Consider the following 25,861-nt stretch of genomic DNA (forward strand, 5'->3'; position numbering starts at 1 on the left):
GCACATATTGATACAGGAATGTATTAGATAAAATGTGAAGAAACATACAATAATAAGAGTACATTCATTTGTAAAAAAAGGAATATACAACGGGAAAGACAGGAAGTCAAATGTGTTTGTATGTATATGATTTGAGGGGGGGGAATGGTTTTTTCTGTTTGTTCTTTCTTTTTTTTTGTTTCATTTTCTTTCTACGTATATAAAATTTGTATATAATTTTGGTATACACGTTGGAAACTATATTACAGTAAGTCCTGTAATGTAATAGGACAATGTTTACCGATGTAATATAAGAATGTTAACAAATAAATAAAATGCAAATTCAAAAGAAGAAGAAGCAGCCCCCAAAGTGACAGAATAAAACAGGAAGAAGAAAAAATAGGAGGCAGATTTGACTTTTATTCTTTTGAAAACTAATCACGGAATTGGCGAGTGGGAAGGGAGACCCCTAAAGGTCATCCATCCCAACCCGCAATACAGGAATCAACGCAGCCTGCCAATTCCTTAAAAATCCCTGAGAGTTTGCCTTTTGTGGGTCAACGGGGGGCTTATAGGGCAGGGAGGGAAGACCCCACACAATGCCAGGCCTTCACTGCCCCCTCCTCTCCTACTGTGAGCTCATCGCTGCCGCCTCACAATGGCTTCTCCTCCCTGCCCCCCCCCACCACACCGGCTGGTTTCTTGGTCCTCAGTCTGCAATGGCTGCCTACCTCCTGTCATGTCTTCCAACCACAACTCCTGCCAGGAGGTTGGGGACGTGGCCATCAAGTTTCTGGGCGGACTGGTCTTGCTCTGCGTAGCCAACAACGTCATTGCTCTGGTGAGGACGGGCGAGGAGTTGGGGGGGGGAGGAATAATGCCCTGTTAGGCCAGAGCCCCCTATTGCAGGAATTAATGTACAGGTTGGGGGGGGTGTTTGCCCCTCCAGCAGATATCCTGCACCTGCAGCCCACTACCAAAATGAGCACAATCCCTTTTGTGACTTGTCCCCACAAAACACTTCATCACAGTTTCTTCCTGTCTATTCAAAGGGCCTCTGCTGCATGATACCAAATGTCAGAATTCACTGATCAATGGATCTATGTACTGACTCACAGGTGTCGCAGTAAAAAAAACACCCCGATCATTCAGTTTGTACAAACGTGACAGACACACACACACACACACACACACACACACATATTCACACATGACATACGCAACACTTCTGTTATAAATTCATAGAAAATCACCCATGCATCGGATCTGTACCGTTCCACTTTTATTTTCCTATATGAAGGAAGAACTATCAAAGGAGGATGGTTTGATACAGGGCAGCCATAATCCCTTAAGCATACCAACACGTCTACAGGAGCCCTACCCAGTTGGCATGCCAACCTTGATAGTCCTAGACAGCCTCTTGGGCTTGCTGATCAGAAGGTCGGCAGTTCGAATCCCTGTGACGGGGTGAGCTCCCGTTGCTCGGTCCCTGCTCCTGCCAACCTAGCAGTTCGAAAGCATGTCAAAGTGCAAGTAGATCAATAGGTACCCCTCCGGCGGGAAGGTAAACGGTGTTTCCGTGCGCTGCTCTGGTTTGCCAGAAGCGGCTTAGTCCTGCTGGCCACATGACCCGGAAGCTGTATGCCGGCTCCCTCGGCCAGTAAAGTGTGATGAGCGCCAACTGGACCTAATGGTCAGGGGTCCCTTTACCTTTACCTTTAACATGGGGATGAGCAGCTAATAAAAGTTTGGGTTCTCTTTTGTTTGGGACTTCCACCTTGTTCCACCTGGTGGCAGGTGGGAGTCCTGTCGCGACAGTCTTCCATCAAGACCAAGCCGACTGGCTGCTGTTTTGCTCTGGGATTCCTGGCTGGGGTCCTTGTTTTTTTGTCCAAGGGAGCCCTCACATTTCTCCGTTAACACCCCCAAATATTGTCTCCAGCTGCCAACAGTGGCCAGCCAGGGGTGCCAGAGTCCACCCCTGACCTCTTCCCTCTGGCTCTGGGGCAGGAAATTCAAGAATTGTAGACCTGTAGATTCGGGAGGGACCCCTAAGGGTCATCTAGACCAACCCCCTGAAATGCAGGAATGACCCAAGCCCAGGTGGCCCACCTGAAGCTGGGATTGTATTTTGGAGGAGGGCACCTGATGCCCCGCTCACTGGACCTGCTGACCTCATAAAAAGTAGCAGGGTAGGGCTGGGTGATGGGCTCTGTGGGGCAGGGAATGCCTTCCTCTGTGAAGGAGCGTTCCCAGACCCGGTCTCAAATCTTCCATTCTTGGGCAAGGTGATTGAGCGGGTGGTTGCTGAACGACTCCAGGCACACCTGGAAGAAGCAGACCATTTGGATCCCTTCCAGTCGGGATTCAGGCCTCATCACGGGACTGGAACCACCTTGGTCGGGAGAAGTGAGGTTACAGGGAACTAGGCAGAGGGCCTCCTTGGTGGTGGCGCCTGCCTGGAACACCCACATAAACAACGATCTGACTATCAGAAGACACCTGAAGGCAGCTCTGTTTAGGGGAGTTTTTAATGTTTGATCTTTTATCGCTATTATTATTCTGTTGGGAGCTGCCCAGAGTGGCTGGGGAAACCCAGCCAGATGGGCAGGATATAAAGAAATTATTACTATTATTATTATTATTATTATTATTATTATTATTATTATTATTATTTCTCTCCCCCGCCCCAGCTCTGCCTGCCTCCGCCGTCCTTCAGCAGCAAAGAGGTTCCCCGGAGCAAGCGCAAGAGAGAGAAGCAGGAGACAGAGGAGCAGGAGGCAAAGGAGGCGCTGGAGCCGACAAGCAGCCGAGGTCGGGGGGTCGTTTTTTGTGGGATGAGAAAACTTGGGGAGCCCCCAGAGGCCGGGGGGGCAGGAACAACGCAGGGCAGCCTTGGACTGAGATCCCTGTCCACGTCAGGGCCCCCAAAAGATGCTCTCCCCCAGACTCTGCAGGGACCCCACACAGGATCTTTGCCTGGACTCTGCACAGTCCAGGATGGCCTGTGTTGCTCCTGTCTGCAGAAGGCCCTGAGTTCGTGTCCTGACAGCATCTGCAGGCAGACGGGCAACCCAAGGAGAGATGCGGCCGGCCAGTGGGCATAGGGCCCTGTTCTTTGACTTTGGGCTCTCGGGCGTTGCCTGGACTACAATTCCCACCTCCCTCAACCACGAGGAGGTGATGGGAGTTGTAGTCCAGGCGCTGTGTAGGCGCCGCTGGCCTAGCTTGGAGCATCAGGCAGGTTCTTCCAGGCTCCCTCCCTTTGCCCATCTTCCCGCCAGGAAGAGCCCCCTTCCCAAACTTCCGGGGCTTGTCTGCACTGCTGTTTAAAGCGGATCTGAGGCTCCTCCTGTCTCTCCGCCCCATCCCAGGTGAGGATGTCCCCAACCCACAAATAATCCAAGCCCCCTTTGGGTGCATCTAGACCAGTACTGTTTGCACGGGCCAGCAGCAGCAGTCTCTGGGGCTTGCCAGGCCTAGCTGGGTGTGTTGTGGAGGGGGCCCTGAACCCAAGGCCCCAGCCCCACGGTGTGTCAGATGGGAGACTCTCTTCCCTCTCTGCTTTTAGGTCCAAGACAGGGTGTATATAAAAAGTCAAGGAAAAACTGGATTTAAGGGCTGGGCAGTTTGGAGATGGCACAGGTGTAGCCGGGGGGGGGGCAGGGGGCAGCTGCCCCCCCATCAAGCAAAACAATTTTGTTTGTTTAGTCGTTCAGTCGTGTCTGCCTCTTCGTGACCCCCTGGACCAGAGCACGCCAGGCACTCCTGTCTTCAGCAAAACAATAGAAACACTTAACTAACTGACCAACCACATTGGTTCTCCCCCCCCCCAAAAAAAACCAAAAGTCCTGCCGCACCTAACAAGAATCCTAGCTCCACTCATGGCTGGGGGGCAGAGTCACTCGCGCCCAAGAAGGCCCAGCCCTCCCATTGAGCAGAGTGAGGTGGCCGCCTCAGGCGACTGGTTTTGGGGTGTTGAGAAAATGAATTTTAATAGTTGCATTTAAAAAGTAAGTGGAAAAGAAAGAAAACCTGCTGCTTGCAGGATTCTCTAGCTCAGATGATGATGATGATGATTTATATCCCGCCCTCCCCAGCTGCTGAAGCCGGGCTCAGAGTGGCTAACAACAGTAAAAGTAACACCGTTTACATAAAATCACGGTCAATTAATTGAAATACATTCTAAAATCAATTCATTCTAAAATCAATTCATTCTAAATTCAATTCAGAGTCAAATTAATGGCAACCATTGGGCTAGAGTTCTGTGAGGATTACCAGTGGCGTAGCGTGGGGGGTGCAGGGGGGCCGGCCGCACCGGGCACAACGTCTGGGGGTTAGGGTTAGGCGGCGCAAATCCACGGGTTAGGGGGCGCAAATTACTTGCCTTGCCCCGGGTGCTGACAACCCACGCTACGCCACTGAGGATTGCCAGAGGAGGGGGGTCAGGCTGCGCCCTGGCCAAAGGCCTGGTGGAACAGCTCAGTCTTGCAGGCCCTGCAGAAAAATGTCAAGTCCTGCAGGGCCCTGGTCTCTTGGGACAGAGCGTTCCACCAGATCCGGGCCACGGCTGAAAAGGCCCTGGCTCTGGTTGAGGCCAGCCTAACCTCCCTATGGCCCGGGACCTCCAAGACTTGGCTGACTTTGGCTGCTATGCACATACACATACACACACACACACACACACACACACACACACAGAGAGAGAGAGAGAGAGAGAGAGAGAGAGAGAGAGAGAGTCTTTGCTGTTGTGGTTGAGGCAGGAAAACTTCTCCGTAGCTCGCAGGACCAACCACACTCTCACATACACACCCAGCCCCTGCTGCCTGGCTTGCAACCCCAGCAGAACTCAGCCCAGTAGCAACTGGAGTTAGGCGCATAGGACAGGCTGCTCTCAAGCATGTGCAGAGCGCCTTCCAGCAATGCTCCCTTGGAGGGGCTTCCCTTGCACGAAATCTATAGTGTGGCAGCACATACAACTTCGGAACTCCCTGCGCTTTGACACCAGGCAGGAGCCTTCAACGGCACTACTTCCGGCGCCAGGTGCTTAGAAATTGCATTCTGTCTTGTGCGCATTAAAGTCGGGTTGCAAATTATTCCCCATTTTCCTGGGTAACGGTATATTTTCCTGGTAAACCGCTGGAGGGCGTTGCTGTCGCCGTTGCCTACAAACAGGCAGTTCCAAAAAAAATCTCATGCAATAAAAATCTCCCCTCGGTGGGCCGGTGTGGCTTTGGGTACCGGAACGGCCGAGTGCCTCTGGCGCACGGAAAGGTCCGCAGATCGGGGCGCGCAGAGTTGCACGAAATTGGGACGGGGGCACAGAGAGGGAGCAGCAATTTGGGGACCCTCCTCCTTCGGACCTCACAATTTCTCTCTCTCTTCCCCCCCGCACCCCAATTTGCAGAAGGCGGACGCCCCAAGAGGGCGCGCAGCACCCACCGCGCCTCCTCTCGACCAGAGGCGGCTCCCCGGACGCACCGACACAGCTCCAGCCTGGCAGCGCTCGACGGCGGCGGCAGCGGAGTGAGCCGTCGGGGCTCCAGGCGGGACGGAACCGACGGGAAGCGCCCCGAGCCGTCGAGCAGCGCCCGGCGGCGGGAGCAGCAGCAGCAACCCGAGGAGTTGGAGGACCCGTCGGGGCGGCACCGGCGCTCGGGGCCGCAGGTGCCGAGCCGATCGCCGTCCCCTCAGGAGCGCCGCCTGCGCGCCCCCTGCCCCTCCAAGATCCTGATCCTGCGCACGGACTCCAAGGGCGAAGTCCCCAAAGGGAGCTGCGGCGGCGCCCCTCGAGGGCAGGTGGTCTACGACGCGCGCTGGCTCCCCTGCGTGCTGGGCGAGGGCGGACAGGCGACGCTGCTCCCCCAGCAGCTCCGGGAGCTGTGCAGCCGGACGCCCCCCGTCAGGCGGCCAGGGGGGGCCTCGCCCGCCCGGGTCAGTAAAGAAGTCGCCCAGTGAGCCCCCGACCTGTCCGCGTGTTTGTGGGGAGCGGAGGCTGCTGCCACCGTGTGCCCGGGCGCTCGCGCGCCCTGGGAGGCTCGCCTCCGAAAAGCGGCCTTGGTGCGGGGCTAGGAAGGGATCCGTGGGAAAGGGAAGCCGGATCCTGCCCCTCACCGACGGAGAGGCAGTGAGGGGCACCGTGCGTCGCAGGGGGCTGGACAACTAGAGGACCCTTGCCAGCCAAAAGTGGTGGCACTCGCCATCTCCGGAGGCAGCGAGGGCGTCCAACCTGCGGGGCTTCAAAATCAACCCTGGAATTATAGAGCTGCAAGGCGCCTCCAGGGGCCATCTAGTCCAACCCCACGCTGCAGGAATCCCTGGCCACCCAAACTCTTGTTTAAGAAGCCAGGAAGGAGAGGCCACCTCCTTCTGAGGATCTCACCCTCAGAAAGTTCTTCCAGAGGCACCCCTTTCTCGCTTCTGCCCCAGGCTCTTTTTTTGGCGTTGGTGCTTTTACACAAACCCTTTTCCCAGGCCTTGCGCTCTGCCGCTGGTCCCACCCCAGGGACTTCTCCTCCCCTCCCAACAGGTGGGCAAAGGTGAGGCCTCTTACCTGCTTCCTCCCGTGGGTCCAGCACAGCTTCCTCTTTGCGGGAGGCGCAGGCTGGAGCTTGCAGAGAGGGGCAGGCCCACATCCAGACCTACCAGGGAGCCCCACGGGAAGCTGGCAGAACCGGTTGGGGAGCCAGGATCCCCCACGCCCTGGACTGGCGTGCCAAGAAAGCGCCAGGATGCAGCAAAAGCAAGGGCCTCATTTGCACACGGCAGCAGCAGATGGAGAACTGGGGTCCCTGCAGTGTCGTCCACACCAGCGAGATTCTCCAAGTAGATGTTAGGAAGAACTTTCTGAAGGTAGGAGAGAGGGCCGGGCACCCGCAGAAGAAGGGGGGCTCTCCTTCCTCAGAGGTTTCTCAGCAGAGCCACCTGTCGGGGATTCCTGTGCTGCAATTCCTGCATTATTATTTCGGGGTTGGGCTGGATGACCCTCGGGGTCCCTTCCAAGTCCAGGACTCTCTGATGGGAGCTGCATCTGCCGCACTCACAGCTGCCTGCTTTGGGTTAGAGGCCTGCCCTGCCAAGCCCAGCTGGCCGTCACAATCTCCCTGTGCCTTTCAAGAGGAAGGGGGTTCCTTTTACTGTGTCCTAGATTTTTTTTTGGGGGGGGGGGAATCCCACAAGGGAACAGGGCAAACACCACTCTCACAGACAACCACAGGTAGAAGACTTGAGTTTATTGGAACTTAAAAGAGGATCTATTTACAGTTCTGCGACACAGACAAAAGGACAGAGGGGGCTTTCCTACTACATCAAACGTGGGACCCCCCCAACGTTCACAAACACACACACACGCCCCCCAATTCGGCCTTGCTGCTCGCAGGCAGAAAAAACATCACGCAAGAGTCTCGATTCCTTCTCCTCTGCCCCCCAAGTTGCTCCAAAGGTGGGGAGGGAATAGACAGCACCCTTAACGTCATGCAGAGGCTGTTGAGATGCCACCGTCGCCCCCTTCCTTGGCACACAGTGGGCAAGGGGAGGTGCTGTGCTGTGTTGCGGCCCCCCAGCCGTCTTGCAATCCAGGGACATGCCTGGCCTCACAGGGAGGGCGTCTGCGGGGACTCCGGCACCAGGCCCTGTGCCCCGTTGGCCTTGGCCAGGAAGGCGGTGGCGGCGGAGGTGCTGGCGCTGCTCCCGGGGGGCGGGGGGCTCTCGCCGTGCTCCTGCTTGATGCCCCCTGCCAGGGCCAAGCTGCCGGCCCCCGAGGAGGAGGAGGAGGGCGAGAGCTGGGCAGCCCCCGCTCCTTTGCCCTCGGCGGCAGCGGGCAGCGAGACCACGATGTACTTCTGGACGCTGCCCGAGACGGGGGGGCTGGGGGCAGCCTGCCCGCCGGAGACCAGCTTGACCAGGGGCTGGGTGCTGGGCACGGTGGTGGTGACGGGGGAGGTGGAGGTGCAGGCGGGGCCCCCGCTGAGCGTGATCACCTGCTGCGAGGTGGGCGTCCCCGAGGCCGAGGAGGACATGACGATGAACTTGGTGGGCGGCGGGGAGGGCTGGGTGGGGGTGGCCGGCCGGGCAGAGACCAGCGTCTGCATGGGGAGGGCCAGGGAGCCGGGCATCTTGATGATGCTGGGGGCCCGAGAGGCGCTGCCGGAGCCCCCCTGGGGGGCCTGGGACAGGGTCAGCGTGGGGCGAGGCTGCAGAGAGAGAGAGAGAGAGACAGAGAGAGGATCGTGGAGCGTGTTACATCCCCCCCCCCAGGTTCATTTTAATCTTGTTTTTTAAACTGTATTTGAATCAATTGTTTTATAGCTGGTGTTTGGCTGGGGAGGTATAATAATAATAACAATAACAACAACAACAACAATAATAATAATAATAATAATAATAATACTTCCCTAGCCACTCTGGGCGGCTTCCAACAAAATGTTAAAATACAATAGCCCTTCAGATATGAAAAGCTTCCCTAAACAGGGCTGCCTTCAGAGTCTTTTAAAAGTCTGCTAGGTGTTTTTTCCCATCTGGTGGGAGGGAGTTCCACAGGGCAGGTGCCACTACCAAGTGCAAGTTCCTTCAGCGGCAGGGCAAATGCACTCTGCACATGCACAGATGGCACCCAGTCTTCCTAATGCATCCTAGGCGTGCACACCACAGACCCCAGGCCCTTGTTCCAGGCCCTAATAATAATTATAATAATAATTATAATTTATTATTTATACCCTGCCCAACTGGCTGGGTCCCCCCAGCCACTCTGGGCAGCTTCCAACAAATACAATAGCCTATTAAACATTAAAAGCTTCCCTAAACAGGGCTGCCTGTTTAAATAAAATTTCAAAATTTATTATTTTTATGAAGGGAGAGGGGAACCGCAGCCAGGGAAAGAGGCAGAGCCCGTGGGTGCTTGGGGGTGGGGGTTCTGCCCTTACCTGGGTGATGGTGAGGGTGGTGCGGTTCACCTGCTGGGCCTGCATGGCTGCCTGGGCGCGAGCCTTGACCACGTGGGTGCACAGGAGGGTGCCCAGCGCCCCGTACTCCGCCCGGTAGGCCTCCTGGTTGTCGGGCTGGGGGCGCAGCTTCGCCAGGACCGGAGCACAGTGTTTCTGCGGTGGGGGGAGGGCGTAGGAGAGATTTAAGAAGAGCAGCGGGGGGAGAGGACCACCCAAGCCCAGCGTCCCAGCCTCGCGGCAGCCGTAAGCGACTAAGAGCCCGGGCATCGAGAAAGAGTGCCCCTGGATGTGGAGGTTCTATCAGAAGAGCAGAAGAGCCCTGAAGCTGGTCGGGCAAAAAGGGGACCCACCTATTCCACCGTCCTGCCCTCACAGATGCCAACTAGATGCCCTTGGCAAGCCCGCAAGCAGGATTCAAGCGCCGGGAAGTTGCACAGGAGGAGATTGATGCACTGCCCAGACCATGCGCTCAGAAATATTTTTCTGAATTTCCAACCCATGTTCTTCTCCTTGCTGCATGCAGTAACGCATGAATCTGACCTTTGGAGTTTGTAAGTAAAGCGTTTAAACTTCCTAACGGTGTGGTCCGTTCGTTGCCAGAGGGGCAGAGACGGGCATTGGACTAAATGGGATGTTTAAAGGCTCCAACTGCCTATATAAGGGGCAGCTAAGTCGGTCAAGCATGAGACTCAGGGTTGTGGGTTCAAAAGATTCTCGTGTTGCAGGGGGTTGGACTAGATGACCCCTGGTGTCCCTTCCAACCAATTCTGCTGCATTCCTCATGCTTCATTCTGTGACCTTAATACTTTTCTGGGAGCTCCCCTCTTGCTGGAGAGATTGTCCGGCCCCAAACTTTGAATCTAGGGCTCCAGCCGATCAATTACCCCACACGGGTGACCTATATTTTCCTCCCCACAGCTTCTCCCTGTGCTTGGGACCAGCTCTTTCTCTGTACGCAGGCAAGCCATTCGGCAGCAGCCACCCCCCACCCCCCGCCAGCTGCCCCCTTACCAAGAGGAGGCTCTGGACGTGGTCGGCCCCGATCTTGTCGATGTTGCTGACGACCGGCCCCTCGAGGACGGAGCGGACCCTCTCCCCCTCCACTTGCAGCCGTGGCAAGATGAGGGTCTTGATCACCTGGGGAGGCAGGAGGAGAGAGAGTGAGGGGGGAGATGTGAGCCCCCGGGATGCCCCTGCCGTGCCCACAACTGGGTCTGAGGCTACTCACGTCGTGCCCCAGCTCAGCGAGCCCAGCGATGGAGCCGTAGCGTGTTGTCCAGGGGGTCTTCTCGTCCACCCAGCTCTAGTGGGGGAAGGAGAGAGAGAGAGAGAGGAGTCAGAGGTAGGGGAGGGGGCTCCCAAAATGCATATTTTGATCTGATTTCTTTCCGCAGGGCCTGTAAGACAGAGTTGTCCCGCCTGGCCTTTGGCTTGGAATCAATGTGATCCCCTTCCCCTCTTTCCTTTTTCCTTTCTCCTTCTGATGGAACTCCTACTTCGGGACTTCCCTGGCTTTTTTCTGGCCCATGTAGGACGAGTCTGGAAGGGACACGGGTAGCGCTGTGGGTTAAACCACAGAGCCTACGACTTGCTGATCAGAAGGTCAGCAGTTCGAATCCCCGTGACGGGGTGAGCTCCCATTGCTCGGTCCCTGTTCCTGCCCACCTAGCAGTTCGAAAGCACATCAAAGTGCAAGTAGATAAATACCGTATTTTTCACCCCATAGCACGCACTTTTCCCCCTCCAAAAATGAAGGGGAAATGTGTGTGCATCCTATGGGGCGAATGCAGGCTTTCGCTGAAGCTTGGAGAGCGAGAGGGGTCCGTGTGCACGGACCCCTATCGCTCTCCAGGCTTCAGGAAGCTATCCGCAAGCCTGGGGAGCCCGCGGGAGTTCCCGCTTCGGGCAGATATCCTTTTCTCCTCTAAAAACTACGGTAGGTGCGTTTTTAAAACCTCTCTAGGCACTCTGGGCAGCTCCCAACAGAATATTAAAAGCACCATAAAACATAAAAGACTTCCCTAAACCGGGCTGCCTTCGGATATCTTATAAAAGTCAGATAGTTCTTTATTTCCTTGACATCTGATGGGAGGGCGCCACCACTGAGAAGGCCCTGTGCCTGGTTCCCTCTAAACTCATTTCTTGAGGGAGGGAACCAACAGAAGGCCCTTGGGGCTGGACCTCAGTGTCCGGGCTGAACGATGGAGGTGGAGATGCTCCTTCAGGTATACTGGGCCTTTGAGATCGTTTCGGGGTTTCAAGCTCAGCACCAACACTTTGAATTGTGCTCAGAAACATCCCAGGAGGCCTCAATAGCCCTGCCCTCCTCCATGAATCCCCCCAACCCTCTTTTAAAGCCATCCAAGCCCATCGCTGCCTGCGGTGGCAGGGAGTTCCGCAGTCCAACTCAACCTCCCCACGCTCAGCTCCATCGGAGGCCCGCGTGTTCCGGCGTTACAATGCACCTTGGTGAAGGTCTTGGTGATGCGCGACTGAATGTTGTTTGTGGTGGTGCTGAAGTTCTTGCAGATCTGGGCGATGAGCCGGGCGGCGAAGTCCCGCAGCGCCCAGTGGTTGTCCACGTCCGGCCGAAGACACAGCTGGCGGCTGACGATGCAGGTCATGACGGCCGGGATCAGTTCGTGGAGCTGCCAGGGGGTGGGGAAGAAAAGATGCCCATGGCGTTAAGGTCAGCGCCCGTTCCCGATTCACTTTGGGGCACCCCAGGACACCCACCCACCCCGGGCTGGACGAAGAAGAGGAAGGGCTGTTTCAGTACAAGACTAAGACCCGCTAGCAGCAAGATGAGGCTGCTTGTGTTGCGGTTGTGCCACAAAGGGAGCTGGCAGAGGCTCCCTTGGGTGTCTCCCCGTCACCCACCTGCCCAGTGGACCCCAGCCCCCCAGAGCAGGGCTGGATTAAGACCTTTCGCACTCGGAAAGATTTTGGTGCCCCTGTATATACCCAATTCAAAAGATAATAAAAAAAACTGAGCCACTTGCAGACGGAGAATTTATTTGAACCAATACAGTCATACCTCGGGTTAAATGTGCTTCAGGTTGAGTGTTTTCAAGTTACGCTCCACGGCAACCCAGAAGTAACGGAGCCCGTTACTTCCGGGTTTCGCCGCTCAAAATGACGTCACGCACATGCGCAGAAGGGGAAAAGCGTGACCCGTGCAAATGCATCTTACGTTCTACTTAGGATGCAAATGGGGCTCCGGAACGGATCCCGTTCGCATCCCGAAGTACCACCGTATGGCGATTATCTGGAACGAGTTGATATGTAAATATTAATAGCCTGCTACCTTTTTTATTTATTCAGATAATAAATATAATTTATAAAAGAATAAAAAAGTTTTTTAACAATTTCCAGTAGCAGCTTATGGACCAACTAAGTTTGTTCTGGGTCTAAGCTTTCGTGTGCATGCACACTTCTTCAGATACACTGAAACAGAAGTCGCCAGACCCTTATATATAGTGGGAGGGTGGGGTGGGGTTTTTCTCAGGAGGGTAGAGGGAGATGGGGGATTGACTTAAGGGGTATGGTAAACCTGTGGACGACTGTTAACAACTGCTTATAAAAGAATGTGTGGGTTACGTATTTTTCGCACCATAGGACGCACTTTTCCCCTCCTAAAAAGCAAGGGAAAATGTGTGTGCGTCCTATGGAGCGAATGCAGGCTTTCGCTGAAGCCTGGAGAGTGAAAGGGGTCGGTGCGCACGACCCCTCTCGCTCTCCAGGCTTCAGGAAGCTATCCGCTAGCCGTGGGAGACCTAGCTCTCCCACGGCTAGCGGAGCGCTGCATCAATCCCGAAGCTTGGGGCGTGCGGAGCTCAGCGTGCCCCAAGCTTCTGGGTGCCGGCAAGGTCTCCGCTAGCCGTCTAGACCTTGCCGGCACCCAGAAGCTTGGGGGCGCTGAGCTCCGCACGCCCCAAGCTTCGGGATTAGCGCTCCGCTAGCGTGTCTAGGCTGCGGATAGCAGCCTGCTTCCCGGAGCGTCGGGCGCCCTGAAAGCAGAGCGCCCGGCGCTTCAGGAACACATCCACAGCATGGGGAGCCTTGCAGGAGTTCCCCACAGGGCTCCCCACGCTGCGGATAGCAGCCTGCTGCCTGGCGGGTGGGGCGCCCTGAAGCAGAGCGCCCCGCACGCCAGGCAGACATCAGCCAGCCCCACAAGCTCGGGGGACAGCAGGGAGGCGCAGTACCACTATCCCGCTGTTCCTCGACCTGGTTCGGTTTCCCTGACCTGCTTTTGGGGGGGGGGAAATAAAGGGAATTTTTTTTTCCTTTATTCCCCCCCCCCAAAAAAACTAGGTGCGTCCTATGGTCCGGTGCGTCCAATCGTGCGAAAAATATGGTAATTTTCACCTTGATCGGATCCTCAAAACTAATCTTACGTAACACACCTGCTTCTGTACTTTGTCGAGATTGGGCGTCCGGCCTGCCTAGTTGCTCTGCTGGGATTTCTAGCTGAGAAAAGGAACGCTCAGCTGAGCCATTTGACACCGTTCTTGTTAAAAATACACCAAGGCAAATACAGTGCTACCTTGGTTTAAGAACAGATTAGTTTATGGACAGCTTGGATTAAGAACGCTGCAAACCCGGAAGTAGGTGTTTTGGTTTGTGAACTTCGCCTTGGAATAAGAACATGTTCCGCTTCCTGTTGAGTGTGTCCCATTTGTAAATTGAGTCCCCCCGCTGCTATGGGAAAGCACGCCTTGGTTTAAGAACGCTTCGGTTTAAGAACGGACTTCCGGAACGGATTACGTTCGTAAACCAAGGTACCACTGTATACCAAAGTGTTTGGATGAGCCACGCTCAATATAGTCTTCTACACTTATTTCATAAGTTCAGCCTTTTTCTCCCCCCCCCCCCCACCGGTGGAACCTGGTTCAGCGGCACCATGTGGCCCATGGACCATGCCTGTGGTTCCCCCCTTACTTTGATGCCCTAAGAACGGCCTTGTTTTGCTTAATGGTCCCTCCATCCCTGAGAGAGAGAGAGAGAGAGAGAGAGAGAGAGAGAGAGAGAGGGGCTCACGTATTTCTCCAGGTAGAGGGTCGGGTTGTCCATCAAGGCCTTCACCATCCGCATAAGGTAGATCAGGAGAGCCAGATTGTTCTGTACCACGTTCACCCGCACCTGGAGGGAGGGAGGGAGGGAGAGAGAGAGGGATGGGGAGATGGGGGCCTCAGGTGAGAGACTCCAGACCAGACTGGGAAAGGCAGCCGGCCTCTAGGCATCTTTCACCACATGTGGTGGACATAAAGGTAAAAAAAGGTAAAGGTACCCCTGCCCGTACGGGCCAGTCTTGCCAGACTCTGGGGTTGTGCGCCCATCTCACTCAAGAGGCCAGGGGCCAGCGCTGTCCGGAGACACTTCCGGGTCACGTGGCCAGCGTGACATCGCTGCATCTGGCGAGCCAGAGCCGCACATGGAAACGCCGTTTACCTTCCCGCTGGTAAGCGGTCCCTATTTATCTACTTGCACCCGGAGGTGCTTTCGAACTGCTAGGTTGGCAGGCGCTGGGACCGAGCAGCGGGAGCGCACCCCGCCGCAGGGATTCGAACCGCCGACCTTTCGATCGGCAAGCCCTCGGCGCTGAGGCTTTAACCCACAGCGCCACCTGCGTCCCATGTGGTGGACATGCACATCGGTAAAGGCTTTCTGGGAAATGGTATACTGTATTTTCCGCTCCATAAGACACACTTTTTTCTTCCTAAAAAGTAAGGGGAAATGTCTGCGCGTCTTACGGAGCGAATGTGTGGTCCCTGGAGCCAAATTGCCCAGGGGCAAAAAAGCAAAAAGACTTTTTATGTATGCAAAGGCGGCAATGAGAATGCTACTAGCCCAGAGATGGAAGTAAGGAGAAGTACCAATGAAAGAAGAATGGGAGATGAAACTGATGGAGTTTGCAGAGATGGTGAAACTGACGGGGAAGATTCAAAACCAGGAAGCTCAAGTGTTTTCTAAAGACTGGAGTAAACTTGTAATTTGTTTAAAAGACCACTGTAAACAGTTAAAATCTTTGGCAGGGATGTAAAGACACTTGTACTGTGGAACAATTTATGGCAACTATGGTCATATAATGGATGGATAACGGTAAAAGATGCAGCAAACTGAAATTTAAACATAGAACCAAACGGAAGGAGGGAGGGAAGGATGGATGGTTGTCTGAAGGTTCAAAAGAACCATGCACTTTAATGTTTGAAATGGCTTTGTTTCATATGCATAAAATTATCAAAAACGCAAAAAAAAAAAAAAGTGCCCTCGAATGCAGGGCTTCTTTCATGCCTGAACCGGAGGCTGCAGTCAGTGTGGGATGCTGCAGCACAATTGCTGACAGGAGCAAGGAGGCCTTGCCTGCACTGAGTGCCTTTGCTGAGGAGGTCTGATCCGGCAAAGGACGTGCTTCAAGGTGCAGCTGCTACTATCAGGTTAAAAGGTAAAGGTAAAGGGACCCCTGACCATTAGGTCCAGTCGTGGATGACTCTGGGGTTGCGGCCCTCATCTCGCTTTATTGTCCGAGGGAGCCGGCGTACAGATTCCAGGTCATGTGGCCAGCAGGACTAAGCCGCTTCTGGCAAACCAGAGCAGCGCATGGAAACGCCGTTTCCCTTCCCGCCGGAGCGGTACCTATTTATCTACTTGCACTTTGATGAGCGTTCAAACTGCTAGGTTGGCAGGAGCTGGGACCGAACAACAGGAGCTCACCCCGTCGCGGAGATTTGAACCACCGACCTTCTGATCGGCAAGTCCTAGGCTCTGTGGTTTAACCCACAGCGCCACCTGCGTCCCTCACTATCAGGATACAAAGCCCTTAAAAAGCTTGAGACCTGCATGATCGTCTAACTCCACATGCGCCCATCTCAGCAGCAGGAGGGGCACCGCCACAGGTGTTGTGCGACACCCATTCCACATTTGCAAGAACTCGATCGTTTAGTGTGGCGGCGCCTGGACTCTGGAACTCCCTGCCTCTTGAGATCGAGCAAAGGCACCCTCGCTGTACTCTTTCCGGCGCCTACTGAGAACATGCTTCGCTTTGGCAAACCTGTCCGGATGCTTAGGAAGCGGGTGCGAGTTTTAATCTGGTTTTGAAATACTTTTCTAAAATCCTCCCCGCCCTTTGCACACAAACCCCTTACCCCTTCGGAGATGAACGTGCTGAAACGAGGCAGCATCTGGTACAGGCCGGGGTCTGTGGCGATGCTCTGAAGAGCTTCCTGCAGAAAAAAAGGCAGAATGTCAGGAAACAGGGAGGGCGTTGTAGCCGGATCAGGCCATTGGCATCCTCACAGTGGCTGACCCAACGCCCCAAAGAGAAGAAAGCCCCCAAGGAGGATGTGAGGGCAGCGGCCTCCTCCTGCTCTTGTTCTCCGCCACTCTGAGGTAGACTGGCTTTGTCCATGGAGGCTCCACATGGGAATTGTAGGAAACTTGGCCAGCATCCTGGTCTCACAACCAGACACCCCAAAGGGAACTCCAGAAGCAGGATCTGAGCAGCAGAGCAATGGTCTCCCTTCCTGTGGTTCCCAGCCACAGGCCTCAAGAAGTGGTGGACTCCACTTCCCATGATGCATCAGCGCTGGGCATACTGGCTACTGGGAGTTGTAGTCCAAGTCACCAGCAGGAGGCCTCCAAGGTGGGATTGCAGTGGTACCTTGTTTTGAGTCCGGGATCTGTTCTGGAGCCCCGGACGCTCAACGAAGCGCCGTTTTGCACACGCGAGTGAGCGATTCAGCGCTTCTGCACGTGCACGAGCGGCAAACCCGGAAATAACCCATTCCGGTACTTCCAGGTTTGCCACGGACGTTCCACGAAATGGACACTAAGTGGGGCGGACTCACAGAGGTCCCACGGTATAAACTGGCCCCACGAGCCCCTCACTGTCCATTCTCCAGTGTGGTGGTGGAGGGAGAGCTAAGAAGATTCAGGACAAATAAAGCACTTCTTGAAAGACCTACACTGGCTCCCAGGACGTTTCCAAGCACCATTCAAAGCATGGGTGCTGAAACTTAAAGCCCTAAACGGCCTCTGTCCAGTATACCTGAAGGAGCGTCTCCACCCCCATCATCCAGCCCAGACCCTGAGGTCCAGCTCCGAGTGCCTTCTGGTGGTTCCCTCACTGCGAGAAGTGAGGCTGCAGGGAACCAGGCAGAGGGCCTTCTCGGTGGTGGTGCCCACCCTGTAGAACGCCCTCCCAGCAGATGTCAAAGAGAAAAACAACTACCAGACTTTTAGAAGAACCTGAAGTCAGCCCTGTTTAGGGAAGCATTTAATGTTTAATAGGTTATTGTATTTTAGTGTTTTGTTGGAAGCCACCCAGAATGTCTGGGGAAACCCAGCCAGATGGGCAGGGTATAAATAAATTTATTATTGTTGTTGTTGTTGTTATTGTTGCAGCGCAGGGTTAAGCTGTGGAACTCCCTGCCACAGCAGGCTGGGATAGCCACCAACCTGGCTTTCAAAGAGTATTAGGCAAATTGATGAAGGAGTGAGGGCTCTGCCACAACAGCAGTTGCTGGCAACAACAGGAGAGGAGAGGGTGCACATGCTCAGATCCTGCTGCCTGTTTCCCATCATGGGCACCTGGCTGCCCAGTGCAAGAAGAGGGCCAGATGGGCAACTGCTGGCCTGATCCTGCTGCCAGGCTCTTCTGGTGCCCTAAGCCAGCTGAGCTTGGATTCAGAGCCGGCTTCCTCTGGGCAGAAGCAGGTCCCCAACTCCTGAGACTGCTGCCTTGTGCAGGGGGCTGGACTAGAGGATCTCAGGGGTCCCTGCCATCCCAGGGTTTCTCACCGCCCGCTTTGCCTCGCAGGAGCCCACGCAGGCCTCCGTGATCTCCTTGTAGTACAGCTGCTGCTCGACGGAGAGTTCGTGGATGCTCCGAGGCTTCAGCTTCAGGGGGGTGCCCTCCAAAAGGGGGCCCTTCTTCTCTTTGCCTGGCAGGGAGGGAAGGAAGGCAGGCAGGGTCACGGCGGGGCAGCAAAGGGTTTGGCGACTGGCGCAGGTCCAACTGACCAGCTGGAGAACTCTGGGCGCCAGGTTGGTTGACAACGGACATCTCCATCTGGCTGACCCCTCCAGCTTCCTTACGCAGGTCGGCAAAAATCCTGAGGATCCATGGGCATTTACCTCCCCCCTTACCTCTCTTCCGATCGCTTACCAATCAGCTGCTTCCTTTCAACACTCCCTTCCCTCTTGTTTGCCTTAGTGTCTTTTCCTTAGCTGGAGCAGTTTTTTGCTCCTCCTTTTCTTCTCATTTCTCTCCTTATTGCTTTAGTCTTCCTGACTCCTTTACTTGTCTTTACCTCTTCTCTCCCAGGAAGCCTCCTTTATCTCTAGCGTCCCTTATCTCTCTCCCGATCGCTTGCCAATCACCTCTTTCAAAAAAAAAAAAAAAAAGCATGACCTGCTTTTCTCCCCTGGGCAATTCTTCTCCAGGGACCACACATTTGCTCCGTAAGATGCACAGACATTTCCCCTTACTTTTTGGGAAGAAAAAAGTGCGTCTTATGGAGCGAAAAATACGGTACCTTGTCCAGTCCACATTTTACCAGCTTCTCTGCAAGAATATGCACTATGTCCACAGCGTTCCCCTGGTCCACCAAGCTGGTAACTCCATCAAAAAAATAAATGGGCAAACATTTATCAAAATACAGAGCACCGCTGCCCTGCCAAGACCTGACCTTTGCCATCGGGAGCCACAGTGGTCTGCCCTTTGCCCCTGAGGGCGCCGTCCTCCTCCTGCCCTGGTTTTGTTGCTTTGAGGGGCTCAGTGGCCTCTGTTTTCTGCTGCTCCTTCGGGGCTGGCGAGGAAGGAAAAAAGATGGATCGAAGTCAGGGTCTGCTTCTTCTTTGTGTAAATGAAGTTTCGTTTATTGACTTCCTAACATACACCAAACAGAGAGAACGCTCCTAACATGGGAAGTCCCATTAAAAAAATTATAATTTGGCAGAATATTTGGATTATTGGATATGAAGCAATGCAGCTGCAAAGTCCTAGCTTGAAGTGTAAACATGATGGGAATGTTGGGACTGCTGTGGGAACAGAGGGGCAGTCATTTCACAGTGCGCAGCACCGGAATTACCTCAGAGTGTAATATGAGCTGTACTGGATGTACAGGAAGTTTTAGTCACTACACTGCTGGAGTATGGAGAGAGCAGTCATGTTTTTTGTAACGCTGCAAAGACAGAAATAAAAGCATGTAAATACGTTTCTATCTATCTCTTTCCCCTGCCTGGGGGAGGCAGGAAAGAGGGGTGTGTTCTTCTCACGTTTGAGAAGAATCGCCGATCGAGACCTTGCCTGCGTCTGCTGGGGAATGCAGCCAGGGAGGTCAACAGGAATTCAAGCCGGGTGCCTGGGACTGCTGCCAGCTTCTCGTGAGAAGGGCTTGAACTTCCAACATGTTTAATGTGATTGGATTGGATTGTTAAAAGTGGAAAACTTAATAAAAATGAATTTTTTAAAAAAGAAAGTGCCCCATCAGATTCACGACATCAACTGAAGCAGGCGACTCACCTGGGGGTGGGTTTTCCGGGATGGCGGGCTGGACCCCCTCGATGCTCAGCCAGTGGGCTACGAGAGAGGGGAAGAGAAACCTCAGAGAGAAAGAGAGAGGCAAACCCCCACACGCTTTGGCTCAGCTGCCGACCCACAAGCTTGAGGATCCCAGCGCGAATCTCAAGAGTCGCTTCTAGACGCTTGGAAAGCACCTCTTCAAAGATCCCTGCATTGCAGAGGGTTGGACTGGATGACCCTTGGGGTTCTTTCTAAGTCTAGAATGCCAAGGTCCCTCACACCAGGGCCAGAAGGGACTGCCAAGGGTCAAGAATAATAATAATAATAAAATTTATTTCTACCCTGCCCTTCCCGGTACAAAAACCGGGCTCAGGGCGGCTAACAACAAATTTAAAACACTTAATTATAAAAGCAGCATAAAAGACATGAATAACAACTAGGATTATAATAACAAGGATGGCAGTATCCTTGTGAACTCTCTTCCTGGCCCTTAAGATCTATCCAAAGATTAGCTACATCAAAGTGACCTACTATCTTCATGTACGGAGGATGTTCGGTGAAGCCACTGGCCTGTGTACTTGCCAAGCAAGAGAAATAGGACAGGGATGCAGAGGCGTGGATTGATCAGAAATCATACCCAAATGGCTCAAACCCAGTCAACGCTACGCTTTCACTGCTGGCACAAATTGCTTGCTCCATATAATTCCTCCTAGCAATCCCACCTGATCACTACAGTGGAGGGCAGTGACTAGCCATTCATAATAATAGTAATAATAAGTTTTATTTATACCCCGCCCTCCCCAGCCAAGGCCGGGTGCAGGGCACCTAACAACCGATAATAAAAACAAGTTGAATGAATACAACTTAAAAACAAGATTAAAATACAACATTAAGACGTTGTGGCTGCTTGGCCTCCATCGCCCTCTCCTCCTGCATGAACGTTACTTTGCCAACAGGAGGCGCCCACCTTCCCCGGAGCCCCCCACCCTGGATCTGAGCGCCACACAGCCCCTGGGCTCCCACCCCCCACCTCACCTTTGAGGCAGACGTCGAGGGGCACGCGGGGCAAGGGGGTGTTGATGATGTCGCTCAGGTCCACCTCTTTCTCCTCGTAGAAGTGCAGCTCGCGCCCCCCGCCGCTGGCGTAGCGGAAGGGAATGAACTCCTGGGCGTGGAAGCCGTACAGCGGCTGGGGCGGAAAGAGAGGAAGGAAGCGGGTCAAGGACCCAAAAGGGGTCGCCCCGGATAAGGCCCTGCTGCCTCCCTCCCTGAATCCAACTCAAAACACCCGGCTGCCACCCTCCCCCGCCTCAGCTGGTAGAGCAGGAGACTCTTAAACTCAGGGTCGAGGGTTCAAGCACCACGTTGGGCAAAATATTCCTGCATTGCAGGGGGTTGGACTAGATGACCCTCAGGGTCCCTCCCAACTTTGCAATTCTATGAATCCAGGATTGCTCATTTATTTTTAGTTCTTTCCTATGACACGGATCAGGAGGGAAAGTACTGTTAAGTTCAGCACAAGAAGCTTTCGAGAACAGGGTCAAAATCTGGGGGGAAAGAAATGGATGCCATTGTACCTGGGGCATGAAAACACAACTGACACAATGAAAGAGGCAGGGAAATAAAGAAAAGGCTCATCTATTTACAGATGCCGCCAAATGTAAGGAATTTGGCACCCATGTGGCTGCGATGCCATACAGGTGAAACTCAAAAAATTAGAATATAGTGGAAAATTACCTTTTGAGGCTTTCCCTCCTTATGGAGGGTCTCAGTGATGGCTTTCTGCACAACTGTCAGGTCAGCAGAACTTCCCCATGACTGTGCTTCCTACTGGACCAGACGGAGAGACCATTTAAAGGCTCATGAACCCATGGCAGGCATTATGGATTGAATAGCTACTGCACCTTTCCACAATATTCTAATTTTTTGAGATTGTTAATTTGGGGTTTTCATCAGCTGTACACCATGATCATCGCAATTATAACAAATAAAGGCTTGACGTATCTCACTTTGCATGTCATGAGTCTCTCTCATATATTAGTTTCACCTTTTAAGTTGAATTACTGAAATAAATGAACTTTTCCACGATATTCAAATTTTTCGAGTTTCACCTGTATGTTTAATAAAAAATAAACCCCAAATAGAGATGGGATCACCCCTTGAGAGCCAGTGTGGTGTAGTGGTTAAGAGCGGTAGTCTCGTAATCTGGTGAACCGGGTTCGATTCCCCGCTCCTCCACCTGCAACTGCTGGGTGACCTTGGGCCAGTCCCACTTCTGTGAAGTCTCTCAGCCCCACTCACCTCACAGAGGGTTTGTTGTAGGGGAGGAAGGGAAAGGAGAATGTTAGCCGCTTTGAGACTCCTTAAAGGGAGTGAAAGGCGGGATATCAAATCCAAACTCTTCTTCTTCTTAGCCACTATGCCAATTTCTCTGAGGCAGCAATGAACACACAATCACAGATGTGTTGGAAGGGACCCCACGAGTCATCTAGTCCAACCCCCTACAACGCAGGAACATGCAGCTTGAGATGACAGTTCTGCTTCCGCACAAACACCCCCAGCCCTGCCGAAATTGCCCGCCCCACCCAAACACTCACCTCCACATTCTTCAGTTTGAGGGCCAAGTCGATGTCCCCCGTGGTGAGGGTTCGGCGTTTGCCCATACGCATGAACTTCAAGGCATCCTGATCGGGTGGAAGTCGCAGCGGGGAAAAGAGAGACGGGGCAAAGGGTTGGGTGCACCTCAAAGAGGGGAGGCCAAAGCTTCTGCTCCCTCTTCCCCTACCCACCTCCCCAAACCCGGCAGGGCAACCGCCTGCCAATCAACCGATGGCACACTGACGCTTTCTGGGGCCAGCACAGTTAGAAGTCAAGCAGGGTGAGCGGAGATGATACGCACAGCCCCACAAACCTTTGGGGTCCCCTGAATCTTTACGTGAACACGAGAAGAGCATTTACTGCCTCCAAACTTGGCGTCAGAGCGTAGACATCGTGGCTGGTAGCCCTTCAAAGCCCTCTTCTCTGTCATCTTTCAAAAGCAACATGATGGCCAGAAACAATCACAATGTGAAAAACTTTATGGAATCATTCCAAACATCAAAACTAACAAGCTGAAGTCTCTGAAAGTCCTTAAATGAATCACGGTGCCAGACTTTACCCGGCGGAAAGCAAGCTGTGAACAGCTTTGTATAATCAGCAAATGTCCAATTCTGATGTCCAACTCTGAACTCTGCAACAGTGTTTCCGGATAACAACTACTGCTTCGTTGAATTCTTTTTAAAATTTTCAAAGATCTTTATTGAAACTTAACATATATACACAATAACCAAAATTCCCAATGATTCCCTCGCATAAAATATAATATCTAAATTACAAGAGCTGCATAGTTATAAAGGTAAAGGTAAAGGTACCCCTGCCCGTACGGGCCAGTCTTGACAGACTCTGGGGTTGTGCGCCCATCTCACTTAAGAGGCCAGGGGCCAGCGCTGTCCGGAGACACTTCCGGGTCACGTGGCCAGCGTGACATCGCTGCTCTGGCGAGCCAGAGCCGCACACGGAAACGCTGTTTACCTTCCCGCTGGTAAGCAGTCCCTATTTATCTACTTGCACCCGGAGGTGCTTTCGAACTGCTAGGTTGGCAGGCGCTGGGACCGAGCAGCGGGAGCGCACCCCGCCGCAGGGATTCGAACCGCCAACCTTTTGATCGGCAAGTCCTAGGCGCTGAGGCTTTAACCCACAGCGCCACCTGCGTCCCCTTGCATAGTTATACACTTAATTATAACCCCCCCCCCCGTCCTCTACTTCCCTCCACAGCAATTCGACTTCTTTATATTTTTTTCTACCTTTCCCCCCTTGCATTCTATAATAAATTATTTTTGTTAAATTCTGATCTTTCCTTCTTTCTCTATTGGTTTTGTTATTGCTTACATTTTTTACTCTAAGCCTATTAAAATGTCATTTTTAGAGCAATATTTTGACATGTTTCGTTGAATTCTTCATCAGCCAATTACTTCAACACTCGTAAGTAGAAAGATATGTAATTTCTTGATTAACCAATCTCCCCCCTGAATAGATATAATATACAGTGTTACCTCGGGTTACATACGCTTCAGGTTACAGACTCCACTAACCCAGAAATAGTACCTCGGCAGCAGGAGGCCCCATTAGCTAAAGTGGTGCTTCAGGTTAAGAACAGCTTCAGGTTAAGAATGGACCTCCGGAATAAATTAAGTACTTAACCCGAGGTACCACTGTACATGAGAATGAAAAATATTCTGGAACAGGGCTCATGCATGATGAAGAATTCAACGAAACAGGACTTTCAGAGACTTCAGTTTGTTAGTTCCGATGTTCTGAATTATTCCATAAAGTTTTTCACATTGTAATTGTTTCTGGCCATCGTGTTGCTTTTCCTATTGCCGATTCACTTTTTGCAACACTGGGGTTTGTTTGCTCATCCTCTTTCAAAGCTATCTGAGTTGGTGGCCAGCCCTGCCTCCGGTGGGGGGGAGTTCTGCAGTTGAACTCTGTGTTCAAGAACCGACCTGGGCGATCTCCTTGATGCGATAGCTGACTTCGTCCGCCAGCATCTGGCAGGTCTCCTCAGGGACTTGCCCGATGCCCATCGACTCGGCCATGACCTTCATGGACTCGGTGGGCAGCTGCATGTTGCTCAGCTTCAACTTCTTCTCTTCCGCCATCTTGGCTCAACGGCTGCCCCTGCGGGTGGAAAGACCACAAAGATCTGCTCTGGTCACCGGCATCCCTCACTCCAGGCAGCCTTCTGCCTCAACCCTCTCAGACCCCAACATTGGCCAACTCATTGCGAAGGCTTTTTGGTGGTGGCTCCCCGTTGGCATAACGCCCTCCCTGGAGACGTATTGCTGCGTCCCCTGCTATTATTGCTTTGCCAACTGATTTTCATTGAGATTTCTGTGGACATGTAAGAAGTACATGGTAAGAAACAAAACATACATAACAAAACCTATCTGTGAACTCAATATTATTTGTTGGAGCACGGGAAAGAAACAGAGGCGACTGAGGAAAGCCAAGAAGATGTGGAGTTGGTAATCTGGGTAACAAATGGAAGTAGTTTTATGCATTGCAGGCAGAGACCCCAATGCTGAACTGCAATGCAGTCCTACCTCGGGTTAAGACACTTCAGATCGTGTTTTTTTTCAGGTTGTGGACCACCGAAACCCAGAAGTACCGGAACAGGTTACTTCCGGGTTTCGGCGGTTGCACATGCGCAGAAGTGTTAAATCACGCTTTGTGCATGCGCAGAAGCGCTGAATCCCAACCTGCGCATGAGTAGATGTGCCGCTGTGGGTTGCGAACGCTGTGGGTTGCGAACGTGCATCCACTGTACTTGCCCACAATCTCTCCCTCACTAGGCAGCCCTCTTTAGGGAAGTTTTTAACGTTTGATGTTTTATCGTGTTTTTAATATTCTGTTGGGAAACCCAGCAAGATAGGTGGGGTATGAATAAGAATATATTATTATTATTATTAGGGACTTTCGCAAGGAAATCTAAAGAGCAGGTATTCCGACGGCCAAATGATGCTTTTCTGGGCAACCCAGAAACCACTGCTTTTATGGTTTTTAAACTATTACAGTGGTACCTCGGGTTGAGTACTCAATTCGTTCCGGAGGCCCGTTCTTAACCTGAAACACCACTTTAGCTAATGGGGCTTCCTGCTGCTGCTGCTGCGCTGCCAGAGCACGATTTCTGTTCTCATCCTGAAGCAAAGTTCTTAACCCGAGGTACTACTACTTCTGGGTTAGCGAAGGGTCTGTACCCCGAGGTAGCACCGTCCTGTTGCTTGCCTGCCATCCTGGGCTCCTTCAGGTGAGGAGGGAATGGGCGCCCAAAGGGCGACGGCGGCTGAATGCCCGAACCGGCGTCCCAGCCCCCTGCAGAGCTGCCGGACTGGCGAGGCCGCCGGGGGAAGAAGGACGCCCAGCCGGGGCGAGGCTGCCCGCCTCTGGGGCCGGGGAGGGACCCCAGGGGCCATCTAGTCCACCCCCCCCGGCCAGGCAGGAACCAGCTCGCCCGCTGCCCCCGGGGCATGTGCAGAGCGCAGCCAGCCAGCGGCGCGCCACTTACCGCCGGCGGAAGCCTCCCTGGCCGCAAATACGGTACAGCCGCCTCAGGCGGCGCCCCTACATCCGCATATACGGTAGCCCGCTCCAGGCGGCGTCATCCGACGGCGCCCCTGCCCCGCGACGGGGAGACCCAAGCCCCGCCCACAGCCCCCACCGGAAGTGCTCAAAGGGCGAGGAGGAGGTGGGCGGAGCTTTCTTTCTTTCCTGGTTGGTGGGGGTGTTTTGTTTTTTTTATCCACACGCGCATGCGCACTCCTCCTCCTCCTCCTCCTCTCGGGATTGGCGGAGGAAGTCGCTGCGGCGAGAG

At 53.5% G+C, this 25,861-nt stretch overlaps 2 protein-coding genes across 3 annotated transcripts; one reads left to right on the forward strand and one right to left on the reverse strand.

Moving 5' to 3' along the window:
- Positions 1 to 162: 162 nt before the first annotated feature.
- LOC310828984 (uncharacterized protein) lies at positions 163 to 5,942 on the forward strand. The gene is made up of 3 exons (XM_083707113.1): positions 163 to 820; positions 2,673 to 2,793; positions 5,387 to 5,942. The coding sequence occupies exons 1-3, from the start codon at positions 638 to 640 to the stop codon at positions 5,935 to 5,937; spliced, it is 855 nt and encodes a 284-aa protein (XP_083563239.1). The 5' UTR covers positions 163 to 637; the 3' UTR covers positions 5,938 to 5,942.
- Positions 5,943 to 7,196: 1,254 nt separating this feature from the next.
- Positions 7,197 to 25,713, reverse strand: TAF6 (TATA-box binding protein associated factor 6). 2 transcript variants are annotated; one of them, XM_083706721.1, is made up of 14 exons: positions 25,556 to 25,713; positions 23,994 to 24,168; positions 22,047 to 22,133; positions 20,485 to 20,638; positions 19,450 to 19,506; positions 18,614 to 18,733; positions 17,724 to 17,866; positions 16,070 to 16,147; positions 13,965 to 14,066; positions 11,387 to 11,569; positions 10,150 to 10,224; positions 9,933 to 10,058; positions 8,901 to 9,074; positions 7,197 to 8,171 (listed from the first exon to the last, which is right to left on the reverse strand). In XM_083706721.1, the coding sequence occupies exons 2-14, from the start codon at positions 24,147 to 24,149 to the stop codon at positions 7,572 to 7,574; spliced, it is 2,055 nt and encodes a 684-aa protein (XP_083562847.1). In that variant the 5' UTR covers positions 24,150 to 24,168; positions 25,556 to 25,713; the 3' UTR covers positions 7,197 to 7,571. The 2 variants fall into 2 exon arrangements, with proteins under 2 accessions (XP_083562847.1, XP_083562848.1); XM_083706722.1 differs by lacking the exon at positions 25,556 to 25,713 and having other exon boundaries at positions 23,994 to 24,261.
- Positions 25,714 to 25,861: the final 148 nt, after the last annotated feature.

Source organism: Podarcis gaigeae, assembly GCF_964106915.1.
Source record: "Podarcis gaigeae genome assembly, chromosome: 13".
Classification (NCBI taxonomy): domain Eukaryota; kingdom Metazoa; phylum Chordata; class Lepidosauria; order Squamata; family Lacertidae; genus Podarcis; species Podarcis gaigeae.